This window comes from Tachysurus fulvidraco, chromosome 24, assembly GCF_022655615.1.
Source record: "Tachysurus fulvidraco isolate hzauxx_2018 chromosome 24, HZAU_PFXX_2.0, whole genome shotgun sequence".
In the NCBI taxonomy this organism is placed as follows: Eukaryota; Metazoa; Chordata; class Actinopteri; order Siluriformes; family Bagridae; genus Tachysurus; species Tachysurus fulvidraco.
In genome coordinates this window covers 6423044-6438794 of record NC_062541.1, presented here as the reverse complement: position 1 = coordinate 6438794, position 15751 = coordinate 6423044, and the positions used below count along the sequence as shown (strand labels likewise).

The 15751-nt window shown below is 42.3% G+C and overlaps 1 protein-coding gene across 3 annotated transcripts in view; it reads right to left on the bottom strand.

The window, feature by feature from the left end:
- Positions 1–233: 233 nt before the first annotated feature.
- The window catches only part of LOC113661515 (serine/threonine-protein phosphatase 6 regulatory ankyrin repeat subunit A-like), a 30688-nt gene continuing 15170 nt past the window's right edge, over positions 234–15751 (bottom strand). For all 3 annotated transcript variants that reach the window (XM_047807915.1, XM_047807916.1, XM_027175789.2), the window contains 26 exons: positions 14126–14204; positions 13664–13734; positions 13166–13366; positions 12326–12413; positions 11890–12032; positions 11210–11422; positions 9519–9597; positions 9306–9420; positions 8473–8555; positions 8274–8337; positions 8076–8144; positions 7648–7788; positions 6302–6413; positions 5854–5880; positions 5647–5721; positions 5225–5426; positions 4943–5030; positions 4745–4862; positions 4293–4512; positions 2833–2920; positions 2661–2744; positions 2102–2247; positions 1850–1932; positions 1694–1776; positions 1073–1164; positions 234–998 (listed from right to left, as the gene is read on the bottom strand). In XM_047807915.1, coding sequence (XP_047663871.1) covers positions 709–998; positions 1073–1164; positions 1694–1776; positions 1850–1932; positions 2102–2247; positions 2661–2744; positions 2833–2920; positions 4293–4512; positions 4745–4862; positions 4943–5030; positions 5225–5426; positions 5647–5721; positions 5854–5880; positions 6302–6413; positions 7648–7788; positions 8076–8144; positions 8274–8337; positions 8473–8555; positions 9306–9420; positions 9519–9597; positions 11210–11422; positions 11890–12032; positions 12326–12413; positions 13166–13366; positions 13664–13734; positions 14126–14204 — 3054 coding nt within the window. In that variant the 3' untranslated portion in view covers positions 234–708. The remainder of the gene's footprint in view (positions 999–1072; positions 1165–1693; positions 1777–1849; positions 1933–2101; positions 2248–2660; positions 2745–2832; positions 2921–4292; positions 4513–4744; positions 4863–4942; positions 5031–5224; positions 5427–5646; positions 5722–5853; positions 5881–6301; positions 6414–7647; positions 7789–8075; positions 8145–8273; positions 8338–8472; positions 8556–9305; positions 9421–9518; positions 9598–11209; positions 11423–11889; positions 12033–12325; positions 12414–13165; positions 13367–13663; positions 13735–14125; positions 14205–15751) is intronic.

The following is a 15751-nucleotide window of genomic DNA, read 5'->3' as shown; positions in this document are numbered from 1 at the left end:
CATTCTAAATGAAGTACACTTAAAAGTGTTTAGTAGCTGAATCTTTAACATCCTGCAGGCAAAATTAAACACAGAAGCCCTAGATACCCTGAATAACTAACATTACCCAGCGAAATGACACAGCATCGTTAACACCATCACCAACCTGTCTACATCTAACGTATTAAAAACTTTGACCTTGTTACACTTTAAACCTGTTTTAAAGGCAGGGATTAATATTTTTCACAGTGACATACTGAACAAGTGAAATTTATTATATACACCCTTCTTCAGAATGGTCTTTAAACATGACATTCGGTTTCGGTTTGCTCTTCTGCAGCTCACGAAATTCAAAATTCAAGAGTTTACAATTCCATTTTCAGAGAAATTCAGAAAAATGTCTAATAAACGCCATACAGTAGTGTTTAGAAAAGTGAGCAGATTTGAAATTGATTGTGCGGCCAAATTTTCTGCACCGTCTTATTATAAAATTGGAGTTGAAAACAAATTCAAAGCAAAGAATGATATTTCATTTGCTTCTATACCGAGTCTGTATATCTTACATCTGTATGTCTTAAATTCAGATTGTAGCGTCACATTTCTCGTTCCACAGCAAGGAAACAGCACTAAATCCCCTTTAATGTGATTCAGCAACAGCGTTCGGGTCTTCAGCGTTCTCCAGGCACTCGGGTACCGACCGATCTTCAGCACAGAGATGAGCCCAAGTCCTCAGTAAGTCTCTGAATCGGAGTCGTTAAATTCTTCATCGTGAATGACGAGGCCATCTTCACGTCCCAGGCTGTTGAAGCTGCAGTAAGACGGATGCCCAGAGCGCAAGCCAGGTAAAGGGTCAAAGGTTACAGTTTTGGAAGGGCTACAGTAGTGGTTTATAGCACTGAAGGTGAGGCCTGTGACAGTGCCGGTGCTGGCAGGGGACACGGGCATCATGGTGGCCAGGATCAACGCCAGGCAGTCGGCCACATCTTTGTTCGGAGCACAGGCTAAAGCTGGAGTGTAACCTGTACAGAAAAATCAGTCAGTGTTTATCCGTGAGACTGGGGTTTAACGCTTGATTAACAAGACACATAATCACCGTTTTCATCCACAGCCAGGACACTCGCTCCTTTGCCCAACAGCTCCTGCACCACAACTGCAAGTCCGTTACGTGCAGCAACATGCAGCGGCCTAAAGCATGGAGAAAAATCACTAAATATGAATTCAAATGGTGACATATACTAGCTAAATAAATAAAGAGGATGGAACCAATACATTTGTTTTTAAGATTTACTATAGACATACTGCACTATTCTATCTATCCGGAAATAAACACTGAAATTTATTTGCTGCTGCTGAAATCTAAATTCTGCCTACATACAATTTGTATACGAGACGTTCCGCAAATATGAATGTAATTATAAATGTGTGATGTGATCTGCGAGCTACGTCTCACCGCCGCGTTACTTCCTAGTATTTTCTTCTCTTGTTAAATGTCACTAAATATTTTTCATAAAAATGACTGTAGAGAGAGAGAGTGCAGCTTTAATATAACAGGAGGCATTAAGGGACCGTCTACAAAGTGCATAACGTGGACAATAAGAGCCAAAACATAAAAACTGTTAAAAATGGCTTTAAATTCTCCAAAGGTTTTAGAGAATGTTAGTAAATGAAACTTTCTGTAAAGTCTGATTCCTTTGTGTATGTGACCTGTACGTACGTCTGTAGAGCGGAGTTAGTGGCGTTGATAAGGTTCCTGTCTGTGACCTTCTCCAATATTAACAAGGCACTGGTTTCATGCCCCTGCAAGAGAAATACATACAGTACATAACAGCAAAAAAAAAAAAAGTGAAAAGCTGAAGCGTGTGCCTTGTACCTTGCTGCAGGCTAAGTGTAGGGCTGTGTTCTTGTTCGCATCTTGAAGAGTGAGGTCCGCCTTCGCTTTACTCACCAGCACCTCTACACATTAAAGAGAAAACTCAGATCAACTTCATCATCACAAGCACACTGTACAGATTACATTCCTAGTGCAAGCCTGGAGTTGTTCATGATGGACGAAATCCGCACTTCTTTGCGTTACGGTGATTGTGGTGAGTGACAGGATGAACGCTAGCAGCACGAGTCTTACCCACGGCGTTAGTCTGGCCGTTCTCAGCCGCCATCATCAGGGGTGTTTTGCCCAGAGCGTCGATGGCGTTCACCTGAGCGTTGTGACCGAGCAGCAGCTGGAGACATTCCACATGGTCGGTGTAGGCTGCAGCATGTAGAGGCGTCCTGAGAGAAATGGAAGATGAAATATGATTTCTGAAACCTTATTGTTGCTCAAACTTTAGTCATTTAAAAAATATATATATTTGTTATTATAATTGTGAGCGACTCAGGAGCCATACCTCATAACCACAGCCATAAACCTTTGAGTTGAATACTGCAATCTGTTACATGTTTACAAAGGTGTAGGCACTTTTTTTGTGGTAGTTGATTCAATATTTGATTAGAAAAGCAAACAAAGGCGGCATTAGCTTATGTGAACTGCTAGCGAAAGAGCTAGCTAAGGATCTACAAGCTGCAATATCAAAATGAACAAATCAGGCTGCTTTTCTCCCCAATTGAAACAAACAAGAATCCTATCAGTCGTATAAATAAGTATTTTCTTACATGCTCTGATTAAACTTTATATGTATCCTGACCTGGATTTGGAGTCTGTAGCGTTAACAATGGCAGGACCGAGTGTGTCAATCAGCAGCTCAGCTGAACCTTCATTATCACTGATTCTGTTATAGGAGAGAGGAGAGAACCTTCAGCTGTACACACACACACACATCACTGGTTTTCTGTAGATAACGTGGACACACGGCTTACACGGCACAATGAAGCGGACTGAAAGAGTTGCCCTCCATCCTATGGAACGCCTCTTGTTCTAACAGAGCCTCCACACACGTATCGTGTCCTGAGAGAGAAAAGAAACGGGTGAAACGTGTAAGCAGACAAAAAGAGACTCACGTTTATCAACAGGGTTCTGAACTGCCCTTATAAAAATAATCCAAAGATTAAATACACCCTAAGGAATAAACGTTTTTCCCACCCGAATGCTAATTGTCCTATAATCAGATTTTATTACTATTTTAACTCAGAGATTTGCCAGTTTATGTCCCTGTTTCTGATTAATATTTGTAGGGCATCCATGAAAACATTTAGTTCCTGTTAGTCCTTACGTTATAGATGATATATGCAGTTATTCCTTTAGCTGCCTTTTTCTTCTTTCCTGACAATAACGAGGCCAAGTAAAAAAAACAACAACGAGTGCATTACTATAAACCTTGCAATCGGGACTTCTGTCAGAGCCGTAATGTTCTAGATCAGGGGTGTCAAACTCTGCCCTAATGTAATTATATTTGGCATGCAGATTATCATGCAGGTGGGAGTCAGATTATCTGTTCACGAATAAAAAGGACAGACCTGTTTGTCTTGTGTGCTAACAGAGCTAACGTCTCTAACGCAAGAATATAACATAAGACGACACTATGAAACGAAACATTATGAAAAGTAGAAGGACCTGGATGTAAAGCAGAAGCTCCAGAAGGTGGAGGAGATGAAAAAAAGTCTGGTTTCCCAGCAGACTATGTTCATGAAAGCAAAATCAAAAAGTGAAGCTGCTGTAAAGGCTGTAAAGCGTTATTGTGGCAGCGGAGACGGCAAAATCTGCCCGGCCCTTTAATGAGGGAGAGTTTGTCAAAAAGTGTATGGTCAAAGTTTGCGAAATGAACACCACTGATGTGTCTTTTATTTTAAATTGAATTGTTTGTAATATCAAGCTCTATCCTGTGTTTAAACAAAACTAAAGTTTGTTTCCATAGAAAAAGGTTGAACATTACATATCAGTTGCAGTTTGGCCCGTGACTTTATCTCAGTTTTATATTTTGGCCCACTGTGAATTTGACATCCCTGGTGTAGATAATCAATCTACTGTCAAATTCTGAATAAATCTGCATTGAGAATTTGACTTGGCTTTAATATAATGGTTGACTGAGTGAGTGAGGACTAAAGACAGTGGTGTGAGGATGTTGATGTCTTGAGTCATGCTTTGGCAACAGTTAATTACCTATGAACCATCCACTTTCCTACCTGGATGACGTGTTGCTTTATCCTCTCAAGATTTTTTTTTATTACCCGTTATTTAAAATCCTCCCGAGAGCTTAAATTGTATTGCAGAATCTTTACAGAATTTTGTAATGTGAACTAATAGATAGACTTTAAGGGTTTGCAATCATCAGTGTATAAAATACTAAAAACCAGTCCATGTCTCTGTGATTGTTATGTACCGTTGTAGCAGGCCCAGTGGAGCGGGGTGTATCCACAGCGGTCCATGATGACCGGCATGATGTTTTGGGAGTGTGCAGCCTGCAGTAGAGACCCCAGCACCGCAATGTGACCACATGCTGCCGCAAGGTGCATGGCTGAGCGCCCTCTACTGTCTCGCACACTCACACTGGCCCCATGTTGCAACAGTGCCTCCACACATGCCTCATGCCCCGTCACCGCCTGCACACACACACACACACACACACACACACACACACACACACACACACACACACACACACACACACACAGAGTACAAGATTAGATTCCTTTAGAATGGAAACAGCAGAATGAAACACATCTGTCTTTTTGCAGTAATCAGATAAACACATTTTCTTATAGTCTGTTTAACATCACAGAAGGAATGTAGAAGAAAGTGACTTTATAAACGGATAGTTTATGTCCAACAGACCCCGCGGTGAAGAGCCGTCCTGCCCCACTTGTCTCTGGCACCCACGTTGGCTCCTTTGCTGATCAGAAGGTAGACACAATCGGTGTGTCCGTTCAGCACCGCCAGCATCAGTGGAGTTCTGTTACAGTCACAAGTACAATCACGTTACAATCATCAATCGGTACCTACGTCCTGTCTTTGTGTCTTTGTGTGACTCACTGTCCGTTCCCGTCGTGGATGTCGACGGCCGAGGGCTGGCCAGCGTTGCTGATGAGGAGACGGAGACATTCTGCGTGACCGTTCATGGCTGAGAGAAAACGAAAAAAGGTCTGGGATTAAAGCAAAATAATGCACAAAAACGGATACGAGTTCGGAGCCAGGGACGTGTTTATGTTGTTACCATAACAACCAACTGCTACAAAATGGACAAACAAATCAGATTTATTCTTATGCAGCCATTTAGGCTTAAACTTTGATTGTTCTTTCCTGCTGTTTTCCTACCTGCAGCATGGATGGGGGTTCTTTTGTGTGTGTAATCCTTAAGCAGGATGGAGGCTCCCTGGTTAATGAGCACATCAACACACTCCACGTGGCCTTTAAATGCAGCCAGGTCTAGCGGCGTGTGTCCGTGCACGGTCCGCACGTCCAGGTCCAATAGTGACTGAACCAGCACCTCCAGAGCATGATGGTGACCGTGGTAACCCTAAACGACAAAAACACACACAATAACAAACACACACACAAAGCTGTCGCTTAGTATAGAAACCCTAACCCTTTGAACTGATGTCTAACAATAATACTAATTTAAAGAATATTAGCTATTTTAAGTAAATTAGCCAGAAATAATACAGTAGATAAGCTAGATGTTTGGAATGTGGGTAACAATGAGCTCGGAGACTTTGGCTATAGACATTTTCACTCACTGCTAAGTGCAAAGGACTGATGGGAGCCTGGACATCTGTGTCATTCAGGATATCGGTCCCAGATGTCTCCATAAGCTGAGGACGTACACAGAGCATGAGGAAAAATGTAAGCACCCTTAGACACACTTCTAAGTCTAGGGATAATGATCAATGAATACAGCTCTCCACTTGGAGGCACTGTTGTACTGTTGTTTCACATAAACTCACCACATCCAAAGGAGTTTCACTGGCAATCTGCAGGAACAGAAACATGGATCAGAAACACAGTTTGGCTGAAAAATGGAGTGAGAGAGAGAGTGAGTGAGTGAGTGAGTGAGTGAGTGAGTGAGTGAGTGAGTGAGTGAGTGAGAGATAGAGAGAGAGAGAGTGTGAGTGAGATAGAGAGTAAGAGAGAGTGAGTGAGAGAGTGAGTGAGAGAGAGAGAGAGAGAGAGCACGAGAGAGAGAGAGAGAGAGAGAGAGAGGGGGACAGAGAGAGAGAGAAAGAGAGAGAGAGAGTGAGAGAGAGGGGGACAGAGAAAGAGAGAGAGAAAGAGAGCATGAGAGAGTGAAAGAGTAAGAGAGAGAGAGTGAGAGAGAAAGAATGAGTGTGTGTGTGAGAGACGGTGAGAGAGAGACAGAGAGAGAGACAGAGAAAGAGAGAGAGAGAGACTGACCAGTTCGAGGCAGAGGCGGTGACCGTAGGCTGAGGCGTAGTGCACTGCATTATAGCCCTGTTTATCTCTGATCCCTGGATTAGCATCATTACGCAATAAATACTCCAAACACCTGAAAGTCAACACAAACACCAACTAAATACATGTCTATTCATTAGCAATGCATTAGATTCGGTTTGTGCCTTTATGCTGATCTACAGTGAGCGAGGATTTTTTAGGAAATAAATGTTAGACAAATTCTGCTTGAATATCAATGTTATTGAACTGGGGGAGTGATGATATTTATAAATACAAGAAGAAAAAAAAATTTCCATCCCATTCATTCATTTTCTACCGCTTATCTGAACTACCTCGGGTCACGGGGAGCCTGTGCCTATCTCAGGCGTCATTGGGCATCGAGGCAGGATACACCCTGGACGGAGTGCCAACCCATCACAGGGCACACACACACTCTCATTCACTCAGGAAACCGGAAACCGGCGTGCCTCGGGGGTACTCCGGAGGAAACCCCCGAGGCACGGGGTGAACATGCAAACTCCACACACACAAGGTGGAGGCGGGAATTGAACCCCGACCCTGGAGGTGTGAGGTGAACGTGCTAACCACTAAGCCACCGTGCCCCCATCCCTTTCAGTGTCTGATTAATTTTAGATCTATTTCCCACATTAAATATCATTCAGATTTAAAACAAAATGCAACACTACTATTGTTTTCAGAAAAACCTACATAATCTTTTAAATAATGAAGAAATGCTTTAGAGAATCTTTTCTTTTTGTCATATCACCTAGTTAAGTGACTAAAAGTATATCATAGGCTCACGGAATTAAATACTAATTAATAAAATAACAATTATACGAGAAATAAAAATATATCGAATAACATAGACTAGGATTTAAACAAAGTCAGGCTACTGAAACCAAAAATCAGTCCAGATCATTTCGTACAGCTCTGCAGAAGCGACAGGTTTCCGCCTACAAAGCGTGTGATATGTAACTCTGTTCTCGCTGCCTCATGATCAGACTGCTGTCTCCCTCCTGCCGTCTGCACCGTAATGAAATCACAGGTTACTGAGGGCGCTGCTGATCACATTACTTTAGATATAATGTTTTTTGTTTGTAATATTTCGTTACATTTTCTTTATCACTGTTTCCCATAGATATTTCCTTGTAGATGATTTCCTCGATATTTCCAGCAGGCGTATTAACGCATCATAAACATTGATTAAATAGATAAATGTCAAATTAGGTGGAGACCATTGAGGAAGGACAGAATCTAATAAAAGGCTGAATGACACACGATGGTTTCTCTCTCTGTATGTGTGTGTGTGTGTGTGTGTGTGTCCTTACTTGGCGTCGCTGTCTGAGGCTGCAGTGTAGTGCAGAGGGCTGCAGCCTCTCATGTCTGTGTCGTTCACACTGGCCCCTGAGCCCACTAGTGCAAACAGGCACTGATAATTACAGTTAGCTGCTGCGTAGTGCAGTGGTGTTCTGAAAACACACACACAGAGACACACACACACACACACACACACAGACACACACACACACACACACACAGAGACACACACACACACACACAAAGACACACACACAAAGACACACACACACAAAGACACACACACACAAAGACACACACACACAAAGACACACACACACACACACACACACACAGACACACACCATACATTAATAAAATATAACAGCATTTATACAATGGTGCCAGAACTGAGGGATAAGTGGTGCTGCTAGCGAACACACATCAACCCTAAACTCACCTTCCGAATCTGTCCTTCCGGTTGAAATCCGCCCCAGCGTTGAGCAGAAGATTTAAACAGTCGAGGTTTCTGCAGGAGTCAGAGAGACACGCTGATTAACATTTCCACCAGTTTGAATTAATTAGAGAGCTAAAGAGACACAAAGGCTTCAGTGAGCAGCTCATGATCCAATCAGAGAACAGCCTGGCTGGGACTCACCCTCCTGCTGCAGCCGCATGTAAACACGTTCTGCCAAAGTCATCTGGGGCATCGATGTCAAAACCTGGACCAACACAACAACATACAAAAACAAGCTGGAAATACAAACTTTATATAAAAAAAAAAGTTATATGGCCTGAATGATATACACAAGCTCACATTATCTAAATGTCCTGTGCACTAAGCAGGTTAGACTCACCGGAGGAGAGAAGTTTCCGACAACAGTCAGAGAAGCCACTTAGTGCAGCAAGGTGAAGAGGAAACATGCCATGGATTCCCCGCCTATATGGAAGAAAAGACAAAGGATTTTTCCTGAGAACATTTAAAACAGCGTTATTTGGTCAGAAGGTGTTGAGTTTTATATAACAGGAGCTCTGATGAACGATGAATACATCCAGATTAATTGAATAGATTGAACAGATTATAATTAAATAAATTATAGCAAGCAAGCAAAACAAAAAGAGACAGACAGATAGACAGATAAATAGAAGTGGAAGAAGACAAAAAAGAAGTGGAAGAGGAAGAGGAAGAAGAAGAAGAAGGAAGAGGAGGAGGAGGACGAGGAGGAGGACAAGGATGAGGAGATAAAATAGTGACAAAGTGAACCAAAGCTTTTTGTGATCCTTTTTTTTTTTAGATAGAAAACAAGTTAAAGAAGTAGATGATGTACAGGAAGAAAAAAAGGGTAGTAGATGCAGCAGTATTAGTACAAGGAAAAGTAGCAGCAAAGGCCGAGGAAGACTTGGTAGGAGAAGAAGAAGAAGCTATAGTAGTAGTAGTAGTAGCTATAGCGGTAGTAATGACAGAATGCTTTTCTGTTCATCACTGATGTAAAGAGTGTCTGAGATACTGTTGAGTTCCTGTTTGTTTGTGCCAGTTTGCTCCTTCACCTCCATTCCCCTTGGTCAGGATATTAAGATAAAACTTGCCCCTGCTTGTTCATTTTAAATGCCACTCTGTCCCTGATGGTCTCAGCAAAACCCTGCCGAGCCAAATCGACGTCGTTTCAGGTTCACTATCGGTCACACTCACTTGGCTACATCGGCGCCGTTGCTCATGAGGGTGTTGATGAGGAGCTCGTGGCCGTATCGAGCTGCTATGTGCAGAGGGGAGTTTCCATTCTTATCCTCAGAGTCAATCTCAGCTCCTGTTAAAACAAAATCCAGCACAGTTCACCTGCTGACCCTCAGTGAACGAGACCTAAACAAGAGAAAGTAAAGGAAAAAAGAAGGTAGCAAGACTCACCATTCTGAATGACAGCCTGAGATCTGGAGAACCTGCCGTGAATGGCGGCCATGTGGAGGGGCGTCTTCCCATCTTTACTCTGTTAAGAAACGGGAAAACAGGACAGGAGAAATGGCTTCCTTTTTGGAGAACGCTGGGTGTGACCTTTTGAGCGTGTTTAGGGACAAATTAGAGTAGTCCGTTCACCCAGTGACATGGTTTTGGGAGGTGTGAGAAAACTGGAAACCCAATGAGGATGGAAGATGGAGGATCCCAGGGTAGGCTACAGGTCCACAATGACCAGGATAAAGTGATAGTAAAACTGAATAAACACACTCTCTCGCACACACACACTCTCTCAAACTCACACACACACTCTCGCACACACACTCTCTCAAACTTGCACACACTCTCTCTCTCACACACACACACACTCTCTCTCACACACACACACACACTCTCTCTCTCTCTCTCTCTCTCTCTCACACACACACACACACACACACACACACTCTCTCTCTCTCTCTCTCTCACACACACACACACACACTCTCACACACACACACACTCTCACACACACACACACTCTCACACACACACACACTCTCACACACACACACACTCTCACACACACACACACTCTCACACACATACACACTCTCACACACATACACACTCTCACACACATACACTCACACCTTATGCCCTGCAGCCCCCAACCCACCTTCTGTTACCCCAGGAGTCTCTTTATGTGGGTCAGAGTCTGTTTCCCAAGACTCTGCCAGTCAACACACACATTCACAGCTCAAAATCGACATTGAAAACAGGTGCCCAGACAGAGCTATTTGCATATCAGTGGAATAAAACGTGCTATCAAACAAGACTTCAGAGCCAGCTGGCCTACGCTCATGCCTGATTATTTCTTTTTTCTTTTTTTTTTCCATAGTCAACTAAAAAATTTTCCTAACCTCATTTGCTAAAGTTAAAAATAACAAAAACACACAAACAAACAAACAAAAAAAAAACATATGCCTTTTTCTCAGCATCTACTGAAGTGAATAAACACACAGCCCTAATTTCATTACTCACTAAACTGCATACTGGTCAGGAGGTGCCTCGTTTTCTCTAACAGCGGCTCTGACAGAAGTTCAGCTCCAAGGTTTCTGTTAATATGCTCTCCCTAAACAAATAATGTTACTATTGTAACTTCCACATAACCTGAGTAAAGAAAGATGTGTAACTGTGAGCTGGTGAAGTTTTTTTTTATGGAAGGACTTTTCAGTGCCAGAAGTAAACTCTCAGTTTTCCCCCACACAGGATGTTCTTCAGGACAGAAGGTTTATTCCCTTATAGTTTTTGGTCCTTTTATTATTAGGTAAGAGGTTGTTTGTAGCTGTTATAAAATAAGTGATAATCTATATAATAACTTGACTCATTGACATTCCGCAACATTTAAAGTAACAACAAACTAAATGGTATATTCGATTGCTGTGGTATAAAAAGAATAAAACACAATGAGACTGTTATAAGAGAAGAATGAAAATTGGTGTGGAATCAGTGTCTGGCCACAATATTGCGTTTTCCCAGGATAAATAAAGTACGGTATAAATAAATGAATCTGATTTTATTGACCATGTTATAACGATGTGTGTTGTAGTAATGTACAGGATTAATGGTTTTACACAAAAACATTTTATCTGCTGCTGCCTCACCTTGATATTGACATCTGCTCCGTTTCCCACTAGCAGTTCCAGGCAAAGCGCTCCCTGGCGAGAGGCAGCGGTAAAGTGCAGCGGTGCAAAGCCCTTCTCGTTCACCTGGTTGACGTTAGCGCCGGATTCAATTAACTCGTTCACTACCACGTCCTGACCGTTGTAGCACGCCACGTGCAGAGGAGTGTTTCCATACGCGTTCGGTTCGTTGATCTGGGAAAAAGTGAGACAAAGAGACGGGCAGGACAGAGTAGGGACGATTATAAGGACTTGACTGTGATCAGTAGCTGTTCTGATTATATTGCTACTTATTACATTTGGACAAAAACAATGTTCTTATACTCTTAGAGATACCTGGACCGACAAAAAATTATTTTTGAGTGCAGGATTTCAATCCATTAAAATGAACTGGTTAATGAAAAACGTTTCACCTTTTTAATGTTCAAAGCACTTAAAAAAAAAGCGCCAATCTATGAACGTGCTTATTATGCAAATTAAACACCCCCAATTTCCCTTTACACCATGTGGTTCTTCTATTCAAATACAGAATACCTTATATGGCATACATAATCAGTTATAAGTGTAAAGAGCAAGTTCCTGGCTGAACATTACAATGAACAGATGTGCTATGAGAGATGGAGTGGGGCAATGCGATGGTACTATGGGAGGGATAAACGTACCTCGATGCCCAGATCCAGTAGGTATTTCACCACGCTGATCATTCCACTAGAAGCTGCAGCGTGGAGCGGCGTATAGCCCTTCTTATCCTTACACACCACCTCAGCACCGTGAGACACCAACAAGCGCACCACCTCCATATGACCTAAGAGCGAGAGGGGGAGGGAAGAAATACGATGACAAAGAGTGAACAAAGGAACAAAAGAGGAAGAAAGAAGACAAAACGGCAATTAAAAAAAAAGGCAAGAGAACAATGTAATGCATCAGTTTTTTCTACAGAACAGCCACAGGCTGACACAGATCGTCAGAGCCGAGCTCTGAATACTCATTAGCCTGCAGTGGCTCAGTCTGCTGGAAACTAGGCCAACACACAGTGCTGAGTAATGAAGCAGAGCTGATATAGTGCAGATATACTGATTCCTGCTGTGTGTGACTTACCCATATATGCAGCCCAGTGGATAGCTCTCCTGTCCTTCTTATCAAACGCATTGATATTGGCTCCTCTGGACAGCAGAAGCTTCACCATCTACAACAGTGCAATCCACCCGTTTCCAATGTTACTGCCATTTACTTTAAACGTATAATACGGTAATAAAGGATTTATTACTGGAAGGATTTAAGCTGAACGTATCATTAAACAAGCTAAAGCTGAACTAATGACCAAGAAAAAAACTCTATTTAAAAAAAGCATTAAGAAACGCACTTTTGTCTGATTTGTCTGTTATTCATTTTATTATATAATATTATGATAATATTTATCATATTATTGCCGATATGACACTATAGTACACCGTAAACTATATATTCTATATATGATTCTGTATTATACACTATATTATTTTATACTACATTGTATTAAAGTTGTACTATAAATATATAACAATTACAGTATAGTACTTTATCGTTCAGTAAAGTATTGTGTAATGGTATGGGATAGAAAATTACTGTTGTGTAGTTCATTGCAAAAACAAATATTATAGTACGTTGCTGTAGTATTGTACACTACACTGGTGTATATCTTACTAAACTAGTATAGTATAAAAATATTGTAAATATATTTGGATCTACTAGCTTAGTGTTTAAGGTGTTGGAGTACTGATCTGAAGGATGTGAGTTTGAGTCCCAGGTCAACCGAGTTGCCAGTGCTGGGCCTCTGAACAAAGCCCTTATCACTTAATTGCTCAGTTGTATAAAACGAGATAAAAACGTAAGGGATGAAAGGGTGTCGGTCAAATCGTGTAAATGTAAATGTGCTTAATGTAATGTGCAGAGTGGGACCTCGAGATGTCCGCTGAAGGCAGCGTGATGCAGAGGGGTGCGTCCTGCGCGGTCTGACACGTTCACGTTGCTGAGCAGGGGAACAAGAGCCTCGGCACAGCGCACTGCTTTGTTAGATGCTGCCACGTGCAGTGGAGTCTGCCAGTTCTTATCCCGAGCATTCACATCAGCCGAGTGTTTCAGCAGCACCTGAACTGCCTCCTACACAAACACACACACACACACACAGAAATAAACACACACATAAATAAACACACACACACACACACACAGAAATAAACACACACACACACACAGAAAAACACGCACAGAAACACACACACAGGCACAGACACAGAGAAACGCACAGACAGACAGTCACATAGACACACACAGATAAACACATACAGAGAGAGAGAGAGACACACATACACACACATACACACAGACACAGTGAGAATAATGGTGTGTACATTTAGTTTGCTCTTGTGACTGTACTTGTGTAGTGTATTGTGATACCTCACTGCAGGAGGCAACAGCACGATGAAGAGGAGTCAGCCACTTATTATCTTTGGCATTTACTCTTGCTCCTGTATGGAGAGAGACCGAGGGATCATCATGAACGTAACGTCGCATCATTCACTAATAACAGCAATAGAGAAACCATTACATAACCAAATTCCTGAAACCTGTTTAGAAACTCACTCCCACGGGCCTTTGAGGCCACATGTGTGGAAATTAAAATAGCACAGTTGCACCTGCTGGTATTCATCAATCTCAGTGTCCTCCCCCTCAAACTGTGGTGTGTGTGTGTGTGTGTGTGTGTGTGTGTGTGTGTGTGTGTGTGTATATGAATGGGAGTAGTGGGCTTATAATGTGTGTGTGTGTGTGTGAGAAATCTGGATAGGTTCTGTATCTCTCCTGAGAAACGACGAGTTTCCAGGAAGGAAAAGCCAAAGCATATGGAATCCCAATTTATACCTGACAGAATGAGAAGTTCGATGATCTCAGCGTCACCCAAGTAGGCAGCAGCGTGGAGGGGAGTCCTCTTCTCGTTATCCTAAAAATAGATTATAAACACGACAATACTTTAAACACCTCATACGTCTAACTCACAACTTCAAGCTTGTAACAGCTTCCAGACGCTGACGGCACGTCGCTTTAGCCGCAAGTGATTAAACGATTTGGGTGCAAAAAAAAAAAACGTAGTCGTCAACACCACCACTTTTGAACAACGGTAACATTTCAGCTGAGAAGCGAGCAGCTAACGGCTTGTTATTGTTTTTCCTATTTTGACGAACTGACATTGTGTAACGGTATAATGAACTAAAATACGTCCTCGTCAGATCGGACCACAATCGTTAGTAATAAGAAATATAATTATAATACGAAGAAAATACTTATTAGGCGTTAGGATAAAATGAATTTTATTTACACAGAGAATTTAAGAGTTTACACTGTCACTGGGGCAGATTTACAGAAATATGGATCGAAATTTTGAAATAAAAATAAACTCATTTTTGAAATGATAAAGCCTGAGGTGACGTAGCAAGGAAAATCTCCCCGATAAGACTTTCTGATTCCTGCCACCTCACTCTGCAATCTGTTCTCATCCGGGTCGAGTCTAACGTCCGAACGTCTGTAATGCTGTAGCGTATTTTACATAGTAACCTGAGCATGGGATTTTTCACCTTGTCTCGTGATCGATATCTAAGAATCTCCAGACATCATCATCATCAATCTGCACTGAGTTAACGGGAAACATGATAAATTCTTGTCCGTAGTAACTGCACGTAAGCTACGGTCGACGATGAAGTATTCCTATATTGTGACGTCTTTTCTATTCGAAACCATCCTGGCTTCATTGGAACGGCGTTGGACAAATGTGCGGTGAGACGAAACTGGAGTTGGATTGGTGTGTAGGAGAATGCAGACTGTCGCGTGATGGAGAGCTCCGATAAACCCACAAGCTCCACAGATCAATGGAAGCGCAGCTCTCCTGGAACAGTGTGTAGGAGCTGGAGGCTGTGTGGATTTGTGTAGGTGTGCGGATTGTGAATTATTAGTAAATGATTAGTTTCCTTAAGACATGAGTTACCCACGTGACGAGACGTTCACAGAAACATGGCACTTAATCAGGAATAGTACACAACCGGAGATGAAACGCTAATCTGTGAGACTGCTTCTGATTTGTTTTGATAAGCTAATCCCTCGCTCCTTGTTAAGCACTCGGTCTTTTTCTCACACGCACAAACGCAAACTCCGAAAACAGTGAGACCTGCCAGGACGTCTGACAGTAAAGGATCTGTTCTTAAAAACTGCATCGTCTCTACACTGAGCACAGAGCTGCCTGGAGACACACACCAAACTTTCGTTAATCCAGCAGCGCTGAGAGAAAGACGTGCTCACTTACGAGCGCCAAGACTGTGTGTGTGTGTGTGTGTGTGTGGACAGCTCTCAGGCTAATCTAGCAGCTCGTTATCCAGAATATAGCAAGACAACATTGAGACCAGGCTGTGAGGAGAGAGGGTCAGAGGCACTGATGTAGAAACAGCCCAATCGATGGGTAAAAGACCGGACACTTATGCCCCTTTTCCACCGAGGCTG